Genomic DNA, 13,310 nt, shown 5'->3' with positions numbered 1-13,310 from the left:
TCTGCTCTGATCTTAGTTATTTCTTGCCTTCTGCTAGCTTTTGAATGTGTTTGCTCTTGCTTCTCTAGTTCTTTTAATTGTGATGTTAGGGTGTCAATTTTAGATCTTTCCAGCTTTCTCTTGTGGGCATTTAGTGCTATAAATTTCCCTCTACACACTCCTTTAAATGTGTCCCAGAGATTTTGGTATGTTGTATCTTTGTTCTCATTGGTTTCAAAGAACATCTTTGAAAATTCAGTGTTTCAAACACTCTTCTTGAAAACTTCAAAAATTTCTGGCTGATTTCCCGATATCATTGGTTTTACTTTTTGTAATAAATCTGCTGAAAATTTCACACTAGCAGATAGGAAAACTGTCCGCTCTTCCATTTTCTTGCTGTCCATTTGTCCCTGCATTAGTGGTATTACCTTTGATCTGTGATTTATTTGCAAGAACTTTCCTAGGCTTCTTAGCTTCTATCTCAAGAGTCCCCACCTCAAACACTTACAAGTTAGGCAGTAAGGCAACACAACATCAGATACCCAACAATAAACATGTAAATGATACATTAGAGAGTAGCCAGGAGGTAAGGTGGAAAGGGCATGCCACCTAAAAACTTTTTCCACTTCAGTTGAATGTTGCTATATCACCATGTGGACCCAATGTTGCCGGATATATACATTATTCTTAGAGAAGCTACTAACTCAAATTTGTGTGTGAAATCACTGAATTTTTTACATTGGCAATGAATTCCAAGAATTCAACACTTTGTGCAGGTCAAATAAAATGTGACTTCAAGATAAATTCAGCCTGTACACACCAAACTGTCTGAGTCAAACTCACTTCTCAGACTGATCCAATGTCCAGTCCATAATGCAGCATCTTTGTTTTTATTCAAACTGTTTCTGAATAAAGCAGATAATTAATTCATTCAATCTGCTATTCACTGGACTAGACAGTAACTTTTAATAAACAAAAACTGTATGATTGCAAAAATGTGGGCCATTTTCTCTCATTTTGCTGAATGTTGTTAGTAAGTTAAAAACAAGATTCACTGAAGATCTCTCTCTCAGAATTGTGGGGAAAAGCACTATCTTCTAAGCCTCAGTTTCCTTATCTACAAAACTTAGGGATTTAGATTAGTTGATTCCAAGATTCCTTCCAGTTTTTAAATCCCAATAGAAAGAGCTTCCACAGACCAAATTTAGAACAATTCGAGACTCAAAGGGGACAAAAGGATAACTGATCGAAACACATTAACAAATTTGTAAGTCCATACCATCAGTGAGAGAAAAAAGGAAATTTTTTAAAAATCTCATTTGCTATCATTAGAGGATAAGTGATTATTAAAATTAGTAAAGAAAAGGAATTAAGCATTTGGTCCTGCCTTTTCAATAGTAACCATAGTTCAGGATAACCAGACAGCAGAAATTGATGATGAAAAGCTCTTCTTTACAGGAGAATGCTAACTTATAAATAAAGGGGGAGTATCTGAGTTAGCAAATGACCATTTTGAAATCCCTAATAATATTACTGATTTGTCAAGAATTCTCCACAGATACTAAAACCATTAGGCAAAAGGTTGATGGTGAAAACAAATATCCATATAGTAGTAACAGCTCACTGATTACTTGCTAAGAACAAAGGGGAAACAGTACATTTACAATAGAAAAATTACCTTAACCCAATGTTGGCATCAGTAACAGTGGGAAGCCAGACACATTATATGCCCCCTACTATTACACAGCACAAATAAACCAGCATCCCTCCATAATGTATTTTTGCCAGAAATATTTATATCTAACTTTCAGATGGCAGGAATTATAGAAGATAGAGAAACAAGTTAAATAAAGCCCTGGGAATGTAATCAGGTAAATCCAGATGTGAGATACTCTACAACGGGCATGATCTCTTCAGAGAGTCACTGTTGTTAAAAAGTAGGGGGGAGGAATTAAAGAGATATTTAATAGACATAACTAAATGTAATATGTAGTCTTTGATCAGATCCTGGTTCAAAAATAAGTATCTATAAAAACATTTTGTAGGCAATTGGAGTAATTTAAATATGGGCTAGCATTAGAAGACATTAGGAAATTACTGTTATTTTTGTTAGATTTGCTAAAACGGCATTATGGCTATTTAGGAGAATGTCCTTATGCTAAAGTATTGAGGGGTGAATTGTCACAATGTCTGTAATTTACTTTGAAATAGTTCAGAAATAAAAAATATACATACAGATGACCTAAATACATTAAAGTGAATCAATCTGCAGTTGAGTCATTTATATTTGAAATAATGATGTTTTTCACAGAAGAAGACTGGAGTCCCCACTTAGAACATAATTATGTTTCAATGTTGAACTACTGTGCATGTATGTGCCCTTGCAATACAATTAGACCTTCAATAGTATATTAATGTGTTTATTAAAAGTTCAATGTGAAACATAACCAATCTTCCTTCCAAACTGTAGGAAGTCTGAGGCAGACTAGTTGCCTCCCTATATCCATCCCCCTTAGTACTAGAACACTGATCTTGTTCAGGGTACTAATATATCCAGGTAAAATACTACATTTATCTTGAAGAGAGTGGAACAAACAACCTACGAGCAGAAATCATTGTATGGAACTATCACACAAGTTCTTAAATGAAGCTGAGTCAACTGGAGAGTATACCCAATCCTGTTTCTCCCCACCTAGAATATAAGTATGATAGCTGGGGTTGAAGCAGCCATCGTGAGTCCAAGAGAATTGCAAAGACTTCTGCCCTGACATTTTGAGCCACTGAACTAATGGCCACAAACATCTTGTTCCATCTGCCAACTTCCTGTTAGAGGGAGAACAAAAACTCCAAGTTTAATTACTGCAGTTGTCTCTCTTACTCCAGTTGATATAGCAGAGGTCAGGGGAAAGAAATGTAGTGGTGCCTATAATAAAACGGAATTCTTCTTTACGAAATGCATCACTTATGAAATAACACAAAACGGAAATGCAGAGATGTGAAAAAATAATAATTGTGGGTATATGGTGACCTGAAGGCAGCACCTTTCCCCTTCACCCTCAAACCTAAGTTACTTTCTTCTCTTGAGCAAAACAACTACTACTGGCATCTGTGGGCAGATGGGTGCAAGTGAAGCCTTAGGTTCTGACAGACAACTGGTGCGAGGTGTTCTCTCCAGTGGACTTGGTAATAAAGTAGAAGACAGCAGAGTAACCAGGGACAAGGGCTGAAAACCAGGGAATCCCAAAAAGAATCTGAAAGTCAGAGATGGAGGGGGCCACAACCCACAATTTTTCCTGCTCTTGACACCCAGGAAAGTACAAGGAGACCAGAAAGCTGACTGACAGGGAACTGACAGCCTATCTGCCAGTGCAGGCCCACTGAAGAGAGACCCATTTGCCTTCTACCACCTGCAGGACTGAAGCCACAGAGGACTATTCAATAACCAGTCTTGAGCTCCAGTGAGTTAACCAAGGGATACAGCCCATACAAAGGAGCAGAGCTGCTAGAAAGAGGAAGGCAGAAAAATGAGACCCACACTCTGTGTTCTGCAGCAGACAGAATACCTCAACTAAAGGGAATACCTGAATTACCTAAGAAAATTTAAGGAGATTCAAATATAGCACTAGAAAAAAAAAAAAAACTTTTAAGAGTTAAAAACCATTAACTTAAAGATACTTATCTTTAGAGAATTAATTGAAAGAAAACGACAAGAATCAAATTCAAAAAAAAAATTCTCAAGTGAAAACTATGGACAGATAAAAATATGATATTTATAATCAAATTCAAAAACAAAACCTCAAGTGAAAACCATGGACAGATAAAAATATGATATTTAGAGAATAGATCCAGGAAACCTTACATATAAAAACATAACTCCACAGTATTTTTTTAAAGGGATGAGAAATGTATTAGTCGATCCTCACACTGCTATAAAGAACTTCCCTAAGTCTGGGTAATTTATAAAGGAAAGAGGTTTAATTAGCTCACAGTTCCACATTGCTGAGGGAGGCCTCAGGAAACTCAGAATCATGGTGCAAGGCAAAGGAGAAGTAGGCACCTTCTTCACAGGGCTGCAGGACAGAGTGAGTGCAAGCAGGGGAAATGCTTTGTATCAACTGCATTGTATCAAAAAGACACCTGCATATGTAGTTTATCACAGCCCAATTCACAATTATAAAGATACAGAATCAACCTAAGTGCCCATCAGCCTATGAGTTGATAAAAGAAAATGTGGTATATATACACAATGGAAGACTACTCAGCCATAAAAAATAACAAAATAATGTCTCTGGCAGCAGCTTTGATCTAGCTGGAGGCCATTATTCTAAGTGAAGTAACTCAGGAATGGAAAGTCAAATACCATATGTTCTCACTTCCAAATGGGAGCTAAGCTGTGGGTACACAAAGGCATACAGAGTGGTATAATGAACACTGGACACTCAGAAGTGATAGGCTAGGAGGGGTATCCAAACTCCATATTGGATATAATATACATTACTCAGTGAGGGGTACACCAAAATCTCAAACTTCACCACTATACAATTCATCCATGTAACCAAAAACCACTTGTACCCCTAAAGCTATTGAAATAAAAAATACATAAAAGTTCAGTTTCCAACAAGAAGGTTAGTAGGAGTATCACTACTATCCTAACAATGAGAATGATAAAACTGCAAAATCATAACTTTTCTTAAGGAGAGCACTAGCTTACCTGTGGCCAGTGTCCTCCTCTATCCACCATCCAAACAAGTAAAAAATCAACTAACATTTTAACAACTTGCTAAAGGAGGAATGTGAAACAGCATGAAGATATAGAACTACGGCAAGCCCCAGACCCAAGGGATGCTCACAGGCATGCTCACATTCTTTTCCAAGGACCTCCCCATGTGAGAGAGGTTTGGGAACAGATGGGAAAACAAAGAGAGACTTCCTCAGTGGTGCTGGCATGCAAGAGCGAAACAGCAGCTGCTGCAAGAATGGCATGACAGTGTACACCTCCTGTCCTGACCTTTTTCTCATATCAGAAGAAAGTCTTTAGCTACTGCAAGAAAAGCAGCAAACTATGTCATCCCCAGGATGACCCCAGTAAAGATCCACCACTGTGGGGAGAAGGGCAGGAAACAGTACAGGCTCAAGCACTTAGACCACAACCATCAAAGGACCCCTACCACTGGGGAAGGGACAAGAAATATTCACCCACAAAAGACCAACCACTGACACAAGGCAAAAGATTAGCTCTCCTGGGGAAGAGGAACAGGCATATTGAGAAAGCCCAACTCCCAGGGCCCAGGCAGAGAAAGCCTATATAAGAGAGAGAATGGAACAAGACAACAGAGACCCTTCTCCCATACCCTTCACTATCAGCTCACCCCACACCAAAAAATAACACAGCGAAGTCCATTGTGGGAAGAAGAACAACAGCAGGGCAGAAGTGCAGATAAAGGCTGAGAAAATTCATTGCCAGAAGACAAGTGATGTAAGAAATGTTAAATGAAGTTCTTCAGCATTCAGAATATGATACCAGACAGAAACTTAGTTCAAAATAAACAAATGGGCCAGGCACAGTGGTTCACGCCTGTAATCCCAGCACTTTGGGAGGCCGAGGTGGGCAAATCACTTGAGGTCAGGAGTTCGAGATCAGCCTGGCCAACATGGTAAAACCCTACTAAAAATATAAAAATTAGCCAAGTGTGGTGGTAGGTGCCTGTAATCACAGCTACTCAGGAGGTTGAGGCAGGAGAATAGCTTGAACCTGGGAGACAAAGGTTGCAGTGAGCTGAGATCGTGCCTCTGCACTTTAGCCTGGACAACAGAGCAAGACTCTGCCGAATAAATAAATAAATAAATAAATGAACAAATAAATAAATAAATAAATGTATGTATGTAATGGTAAAAAGTGAAGGTACATAACAAAGACAATTTGTCTTCCTTTTAATTGCTCTAAAAGATCACTGATGATCTAAAGAAACAAGAGTAAAAATGTACTGTAAGATTTATAACATGTAACATAAAATATGTGACATTTTAAAGAATGGGAAGGAGGAATTGCATTATACAATTGTATCTCACTTTGGCATATCCCCTTGCTGTGTAACAGACATCTCAAAAACAACATGCCTTAAACTGAAGCCCTGATCTGCCCTCTTCAAACCTGCTCTGCTCACAACCTTCCCCATCTCAGTTGCTGGCCGACAATCCAATCCTTCCAATTCCTCAGGCTAAAATCCTTGGAATCATCCTGAATCCTTTCCATTCTTTCACACTTCACATCCAATCCTATCAGCATGTTCTATTACCCCTACACTACCAAAGTAGCCACTATCTTGGTCGAAACTGTCATCACCTCTCACATGGATTACTGCAGTAGAATCCTAACTCTCCCAGTTTACACACTTGTCCTGTGGCAAACTATTCTGAATAGAACAGCCAGAGTCATGCTTGATAAACGGGCAAACTATTCTCAACAGAACAGCCAGAGTCATGCTTGATAAACCTATGTCACTCCTTTGCTCAAAACTCAGCAGTGCCTTCTCCTTTCACTCAAAGTAAAAGCCAAAGGCTTTGCAGTGGCCTAAAGGGCTCTAAGCAGTGGATCTCCCCCTAATACTCATCCCTTCACTAGCCCTCTGACCTCCTCAACTACCTGCCCGCTTGTTCACTCCATTCCAGCCACACTGACCACCTTGTTCTTGGACCACAACAGGCAAACTCCTGTCTTAGGTCCTTTACTGTAGCTGCCCTTCTGCACTTAGAATGCTCTTCCCGCAGATATATGTTTGGCTAATTTCCTACCACCCTTCAAATAATTGCCCAAATCTCTCCTGTTTAGTGAGGATTAACTGACCCATCTAACATTTATAACATCACACACACACACCCACACACCGTTTCTGCCAAGTCAACCATACCTAGCTCTTCTTCTTTTTCCTATAATGCTTATCATATTTAACACAGTATAAAAGTTAGGTCTGATAGGTCTGTTATTTTGTGTCTTCCCTCACTGGAATGCAAGCTCCCCAAGAGCCAGAATACCTATTTTCTTCACTATTGTACCCCAAAGTGAATAGTATAGGTCTTGGCATATACAGTGATAAAGATTTGTTAAATGAATGTGTAAAACAAGACCTAAATAAATACAAATTACGGCACATCCACGGCATAGACTATATTCAGACATTAAAAAAAACAGAGCCAAGGTAGGTAACTTAAAGGAATTTCCACAAGATACCATGGAATGAAAAATGTGAGATGATGAAGTGAGTTTACTCTTTTTTCTTATTTTCGTAAACTCATGTTTGTTTAAAAGTGTGCATGTGTTTGTATATTTGTGAATATAGCATTTTATCAGAATAGAGAAAAAAACATTTTTAAGGAAAAGGGTATATGGAATGACCTGAGTTCAAATTTTCATTAATCCACTTATGATTGATATAATCTTCCTCAACATCAGCTCTCTCATCTACAAAACAGGGATACTAACAGCCCCTTGCAGGCTTACCGCAGGACTTCACTAAAAACTGTGTAAAGCATCTAGTGACTGTTGTCTCTGTCACTCGCTCTTCTGCCACTAGTAACTAAAACAGTGCCTAAAAACTGCCATAGTTCAATAAATATTTGTTGAATTAATTGTAGCTGCCATTATCACACACACACAAAAAAATACATAGTTTTGGAGAAAATGTTATAGTAGTTACATCATTTAAAAAAATGTTTAACACCACCAGGAAATACAAAGCTGCCTTGAGTCACTAAGGAGAAGTGTGAATGTGTGAAAACAGGGAAGAGACAGCATATATGGCAGGCTTCATGATTATATTTCTTCAATAATGTTTCCAGATAAGTTATCATCAGCCACCAGGAAACGTAAGCAAACACTGGCTGGCAGATTTTTAGCCCTAGGATACAAATCCATGTTTCTTCAGACAAGTCACCTTCTACGCTGATCAACACAACACCTCATCCTCCAAAGTCTGGTCTTCCTGTATTAACATTTATGCATGGTGATTTTTCCTCTACAGGTTTTTATTTACTTATCTGTTTCAGCTTTTTTCTCTCTTTGATTTTTTTTAACTTTGTAAAATTTGACTTTTGTTTGAAAATCTTACTATATGTTTACAAACTCACCTTTAAGCCTTTACTTCAGGTATGTATGTATGTATGTATTTATTTATTTATTTTTACTTAGGATTTTACTTCACCAAATGATCTTAGTATAAATCTCTCAGTAAGAATCAAGGTGTGTGTCTTGGTTTGGAAAGGAGGGAGTTGGAACTGTGGAAGGCATAGGAATCTGAGAGGTAACTGTGCGCTGTAAGACTCCCTACAAGTCTCTGGGCTTCAGTGTTCTCACCTGTAAAAGGAGGATGTGCCAATTAGATGACGTCTGTTAACTTAGCAAAAAAATTACAAGATATAATTTTACAAAAGGAGAGGTGGAGACAATACTTTATTTCTCCTAAAAAGTTACAGCCTGCCAAGTGGCCATCCCACAGGCTGGGAAGCATGCCTCTGGCCAAAGCCCAGAGACAGACACTTTGAAGCAGGAAGAGCTTTACACTGAACAGGTTGGCTCCCTGCATTTCTCTTCCCAGAGAATCTCCTGGCTGGCTCAGCGACTTCAGCTCTCTGCTCAGATGTCATTTCCCCTGAGAAGCCTTCCCTGCTGGCCCTCCTAAAGTAGACCCACCCCTCATTTACTCTTTAATGCCTCATCCTGTTTATTTCCTGCAATTAATTTAACACACGCCTCAATCATTTTGGTAATTTTCCATTTTCTACTTGTTTACTGCCTATCTCCCCACACAAGAAAGCAAGCTCCTTGAAGAAAAAGACCTTGTCTGTCTTGCTCACCTGTGTATCCCCAGGACCTTGTATAGTACCCGCCACATATGAATGATTAAATGACTGAAAGTCAGAGAAGAAAAACCTACATCCTAAAATATCTAAAGGGAAAGAAAGCTGCAAGTAGTATTTTTCCACCTTAATCTTTCCCTTAAAATCACATAATCTGAGAGCTTGAAATAACCTTTCCACTTTGCAGTTGCAGGCACAATGTCAAAAAGACCACCCACTGGTGGTCAATCATATAAGCAAGCTAGGAAAAAAAATGGTCGTGAAACAAAAAATGTAATGTAGTAAGGTGTTTGCTTAACTTTAAATTTTTATTGGATGCATACTTAATTTATGAGTTTTGAGTAACTAATATTAATTTTAATCTGCATAATACTTTGCAACCTAAAATGCCACATTTTCACTGAAGCATTCAACTGTGCTCCTGAGAAAACACAGCAAGCATTAGACAGGGTCTGGCACACAGCATGCAAAAAGTTTCAATTTTATTATTTTTCCTTATTCTGATTATTAGCAAATCACAATGTGTAAAAGTGTGAATGAACTCAGGTCTCCTTTTTCTTCTCAAAAGCTTTCTAACTGACTCTTTTCCTTTTCTTGAATTGTCACTATACAGATTTTTATACTGAGGAAAAAAAATTAGAGGCAACAGACCAGCAAAAAAGGATAATTGCCAAGGAAAAAACTAGAAGGACTAAGGTAAAGACAGGGAATTAGGTGATTCTGCTGCAAAGACACCACCACTCTAGGAAGCACTGCATGAAAAGGGGTAGGACTAGAGAAGGATTAAGGGGTCCCACCAGCAAGAAAATCCCATCTCAACCTGGTGAATGTAATGTGGGTGGGGTTTCTAGCAAGATTTCCCAACCTCAGTCTGGATTAGATTCTCTGAATTTGAAATCAACAGATGGCTTGAATTGCAATCACTTTCTAAAACAGGAGTGTTATACAAGCAGATGTGTTATAAAAGTGTGGCAAAACATCTGTAATTTCCAACACATGTATTAAAAGTGGTATCTTCCAAAGTTTGTTTAGAATAGAGAGCATGAAAACTTTTAAGTAAGGTCCTTGATGTAGCTGCTGATCAATCTCTCTTCTCAGGTCCCTTGATTTATGGCCAGAATTAGGTCTAGTACAAGGTAACTTGGAAAATACCTAAGAATTGAGGGACCGTTTGCCTTCCACAAGCATGTAAGGGATGCATTGATACTCAGCTGCAGCCTTACAATTCAGCTAAAGTCTGCTATTTGGCTTTAGCCTTGTCTTTGTCCTCAGATTTTGGAAGGAAAAGGAACTGAAGCTTGCTTTAGGGTCAGTTCTGAGATCAACAAACCTGTCCATGACCTTGTGACTGAATATTTTGGGATCATAACTAAATGTCAATAATAGTTTGGATTCATAGCAAACATCTGCATATTCACTTTGAAATATAGGGAAGCATTCTAAATGTGATCTGGATGAAAATCTCTATGTGTTTTATATATTAAAGTTAAACTGGCCAAGAAAAGATAAGTATCATTGCAATAGTAAAGTGATGCAATAATATATGATGATTTTGGAAGCTGTTCATTTCATCACACGCCCAAAAATAAAATACTTACAAAGAATCAAATATATGAAAAAATAAGCTGAAATTAATAATTTCAAAAATCTCAAAAGAAAGGAGGTTGGCCAGCTGTTTCTAAAAACCTATATGGTAATATAAGGAAACAACAAGAATTATGTAATAATTCTAATCTTTGTAGAGTTGTTTGGTATAGTACTATTCATAACATTAAATAAAATGATTTTTAAGAACTGTGTTTAATTTTTAAAGTAATTACATTTAAGCCAGAAACCTTTAAGGAAGGTCTGAGAATTTTTCAAATCTTTTAAGAATGAATTAAAAGCAGAATTTGAACTCTGTACAGAAGTCATCTGGTGATGGTTGTATTTGGCCTTCAAAAAATGTTGATTTTAACATTTGGCCATTTGGCAACTATTCAATACATCTCTAATTCAGATAAAGTATTTATTCCTGTTTTTAACATTTGAACATTCTCCCCAACTCCCATTTGAAAAAATAAATAAGTGGTTTATTTTTTCCAATTTTGCCCTGAAGGATGACTGGAGATCATGTTGTCAATGAAGCCCTTTTTTGGAGATTAGTAGCACCTTCTACTACTCTTCACTAGCTCTTTAGGTCAGAGGCTAAGGGGAAGGGGTTAAATGCAGATGAAAGACACCCTAGTGTCTCTGACTGCATCCTCTGAACCTCTTGTTAACATACCTTACCTGAACAAGCCTGTTGTTGCCCAAACCTCCATCTTACAAAATATCTACTAAGAAAAGGGGACGAGGGAGGCTAGGACGACTCTAACAAGTCATAATAAGATCAAATCCAAAGAGCTGGACTGTTCCTGTGGCCTCTCTTCCTAGGCCTTTGCTTTCAACATCCAACACTTCCTGGCCCTTCTTGTATGAACGGAGCAATGTGCTTCCTCTCACCACATGCCTGTAACTTTCTGGCTGGAGAGATCGAACCGATGTTGGAGACAAATCCAAAAAAAAAAAAAATCAGAGAAAAAAGGTACAGACATTCAAAGATCATCTGGTTGGCACCTCCCTGAAGGCACATATAACACATTCCAGGAGGGAAGGAAATGCTGGGTGTATGAATGAGATTCTACGGCCTGTGTGGAGCGGCGCTCTGGGCTGTTCTTCCCATCCCCGCACGGAAAGTTGGAGGTTTCTAGCCACATTAATTCATCCTAAAGGAAAAGAGGCGGCGGCGGAGCACTGTGCGCGCGGGGGAAGACTCCCGCCCACGCGTGCCTTTGCCAACGCAAAGACGCAGCTCACACAGCTCACACCCGTAACCGAGGAAGAGGGAGGCTCCTGCCGCGCTCACTTCCTGCGGGAGAGAGGAAAGACATCTTGCAGCAGGGAGGCCGGTGGCAGTTCCGCCCCTGGACCGGCCGGCAGCGGAGCGCGCTCCGCCGCCACCTACGTGGCGCTGCCTGCTCGGGTGGCGCAGCGAGTAAAGGCCACTCCCGCCGCGCCCCGCGGTCCCCAGCCGTCCCGCGGACGCCTGGCCCGGTCCGGGCGAGGGGCGACAGTGGGGGAAGCCCGCCGCGCCCCAGGCCCTGCGGCAGGGCGACTCCGGGCGCAGGGCGCGCGAGGTGCAGGGGCGCGCAGGCCGCCGCCGGGTCACCCACCTTTCGCACTCTGCGGGCCGTGTAGAGCCCCATCCCGTCCTGAACCCGGGAGGACTTCAGGGAGAACCTGTCCGGCACGTACATGCCCAGCATTTTCTTGGCCGCGGCGGCCACCGCCTCTCTCAACACCGGCGCTCAGCGCCCGGCAGGCGACACATCGAAATTTGGGGTGCCAGGGTAGAGGGGAGAAGCCGGCAGGGAAAGAGGAAATGGAGTTTTCCTCCCAGAATCCCCACCTCCCTGCCGATTCCAGGATCCCCCGCGGCTCAGCCCCTCCTCGTCCCGGGTCGGGCTCGGCCCGGATCCGTTGCTGCCATTCCTGCTGCGGGGGTGCTGGGGGCGCGAGCCTGGGCGCTGCGGGCGCCAGGACGCCGCTCGCTGATTGGCCCGAAGTTGGCTGCTCGGACCCGCGCCCGGGCGCGAAGCCCGTAGCAGGGCTGACCCCGGGGCCTCAAACCCGGAGGCCCACGAGCTACGCGGGCCGTCAGCACCCCTAGCCCCGGCGCGGCGGCGTGCGTTCCCGCCTTTGTCCAGCTCTGGGTGTTCGAACCTTGCCCCGCTGAACCATTACTCCAGGTGGGGAAGTCTCGCTTGCTTCTCTTCAGATGCAAAACGAAATGGACCTTCACACAGCTGGGGCATCCTCCAAAACAACTTTATCAAGTTCTGACTCTGAAAACCAGCTTATTGCCGACTACTGAGAACGAACCCTGCGGTCTAGGAAATTTCCGTGCTTCTCACATTTGAGTTACGCATCCTTGCTGTTTTTCACGTTTGTTGCAGAAGCTAGAACTTAATAAGGGATCGCAAAGTATGTTGATTAACGTACGGAGAAATACGTTGCAAACAATTTAATGTTTAAAGCACTAGAAACTAGATATGTTATGGTAACATAACCTCTGGGAAGTTCTTACACTTCTCAAGGTACAGTATTGCTGAGACTTCCCTTGCTTGATAATCATTAGACCTATTACGGATTTTCAGACATAGGGAAGTGGATTTGTGGGAGACAGGAGGGGACACCCAAACAATAGAATCTGGTGCCACAACAATGAAATAAAGTCACAAGTGTTGTTCTAGTGTTTTTAATAAGCTATTAGGCTGTGCAGTGTGCCCAGGACCTTTAAAAGCCTGTTTCATCCTTCAAGGTGAGCCTGGGGTCATCTACTCATTTCTCTTGATATGGTAATTATCTACTCTAGGGTCTTGTCTTGGAAACCATTTGATGTTGTTAATTGATGTTCTCATAAACCATTAAAAGCACACACAAAAGTCTGACAAAAT

General features: G+C 40.9%; 1 protein-coding gene across 1 annotated transcript in view; it reads right to left on the bottom strand.

The window, feature by feature from the left end:
• The window catches only part of PRDM5 (PR domain containing 5), a 232,940-nt gene extending 220,571 nt beyond the window's left edge, over positions 1-12,369 (bottom strand). The window contains exon 1 of the mRNA XM_011952701.1: positions 12,027-12,369. Within this exon, the coding sequence (XP_011808091.1) occupies positions 12,027-12,119 (93 nt within the window). The 5' untranslated portion in view covers positions 12,120-12,369. The remainder of the gene's footprint in view (positions 1-12,026) is intronic.
• Between the last annotated feature and the right edge of the window lie 941 nt (positions 12,370-13,310).

This window comes from Colobus angolensis, unplaced genomic scaffold (genome assembly GCF_000951035.1).
Source record: "Colobus angolensis palliatus isolate OR3802 unplaced genomic scaffold, Cang.pa_1.0 Scaffold345, whole genome shotgun sequence".
Taxonomy (NCBI): domain Eukaryota; kingdom Metazoa; phylum Chordata; class Mammalia; order Primates; family Cercopithecidae; genus Colobus; species Colobus angolensis.
The sequence above is the reverse complement of the archived record's forward strand: the minus strand, read 5'-3'. Positions and strand labels throughout refer to the sequence as shown.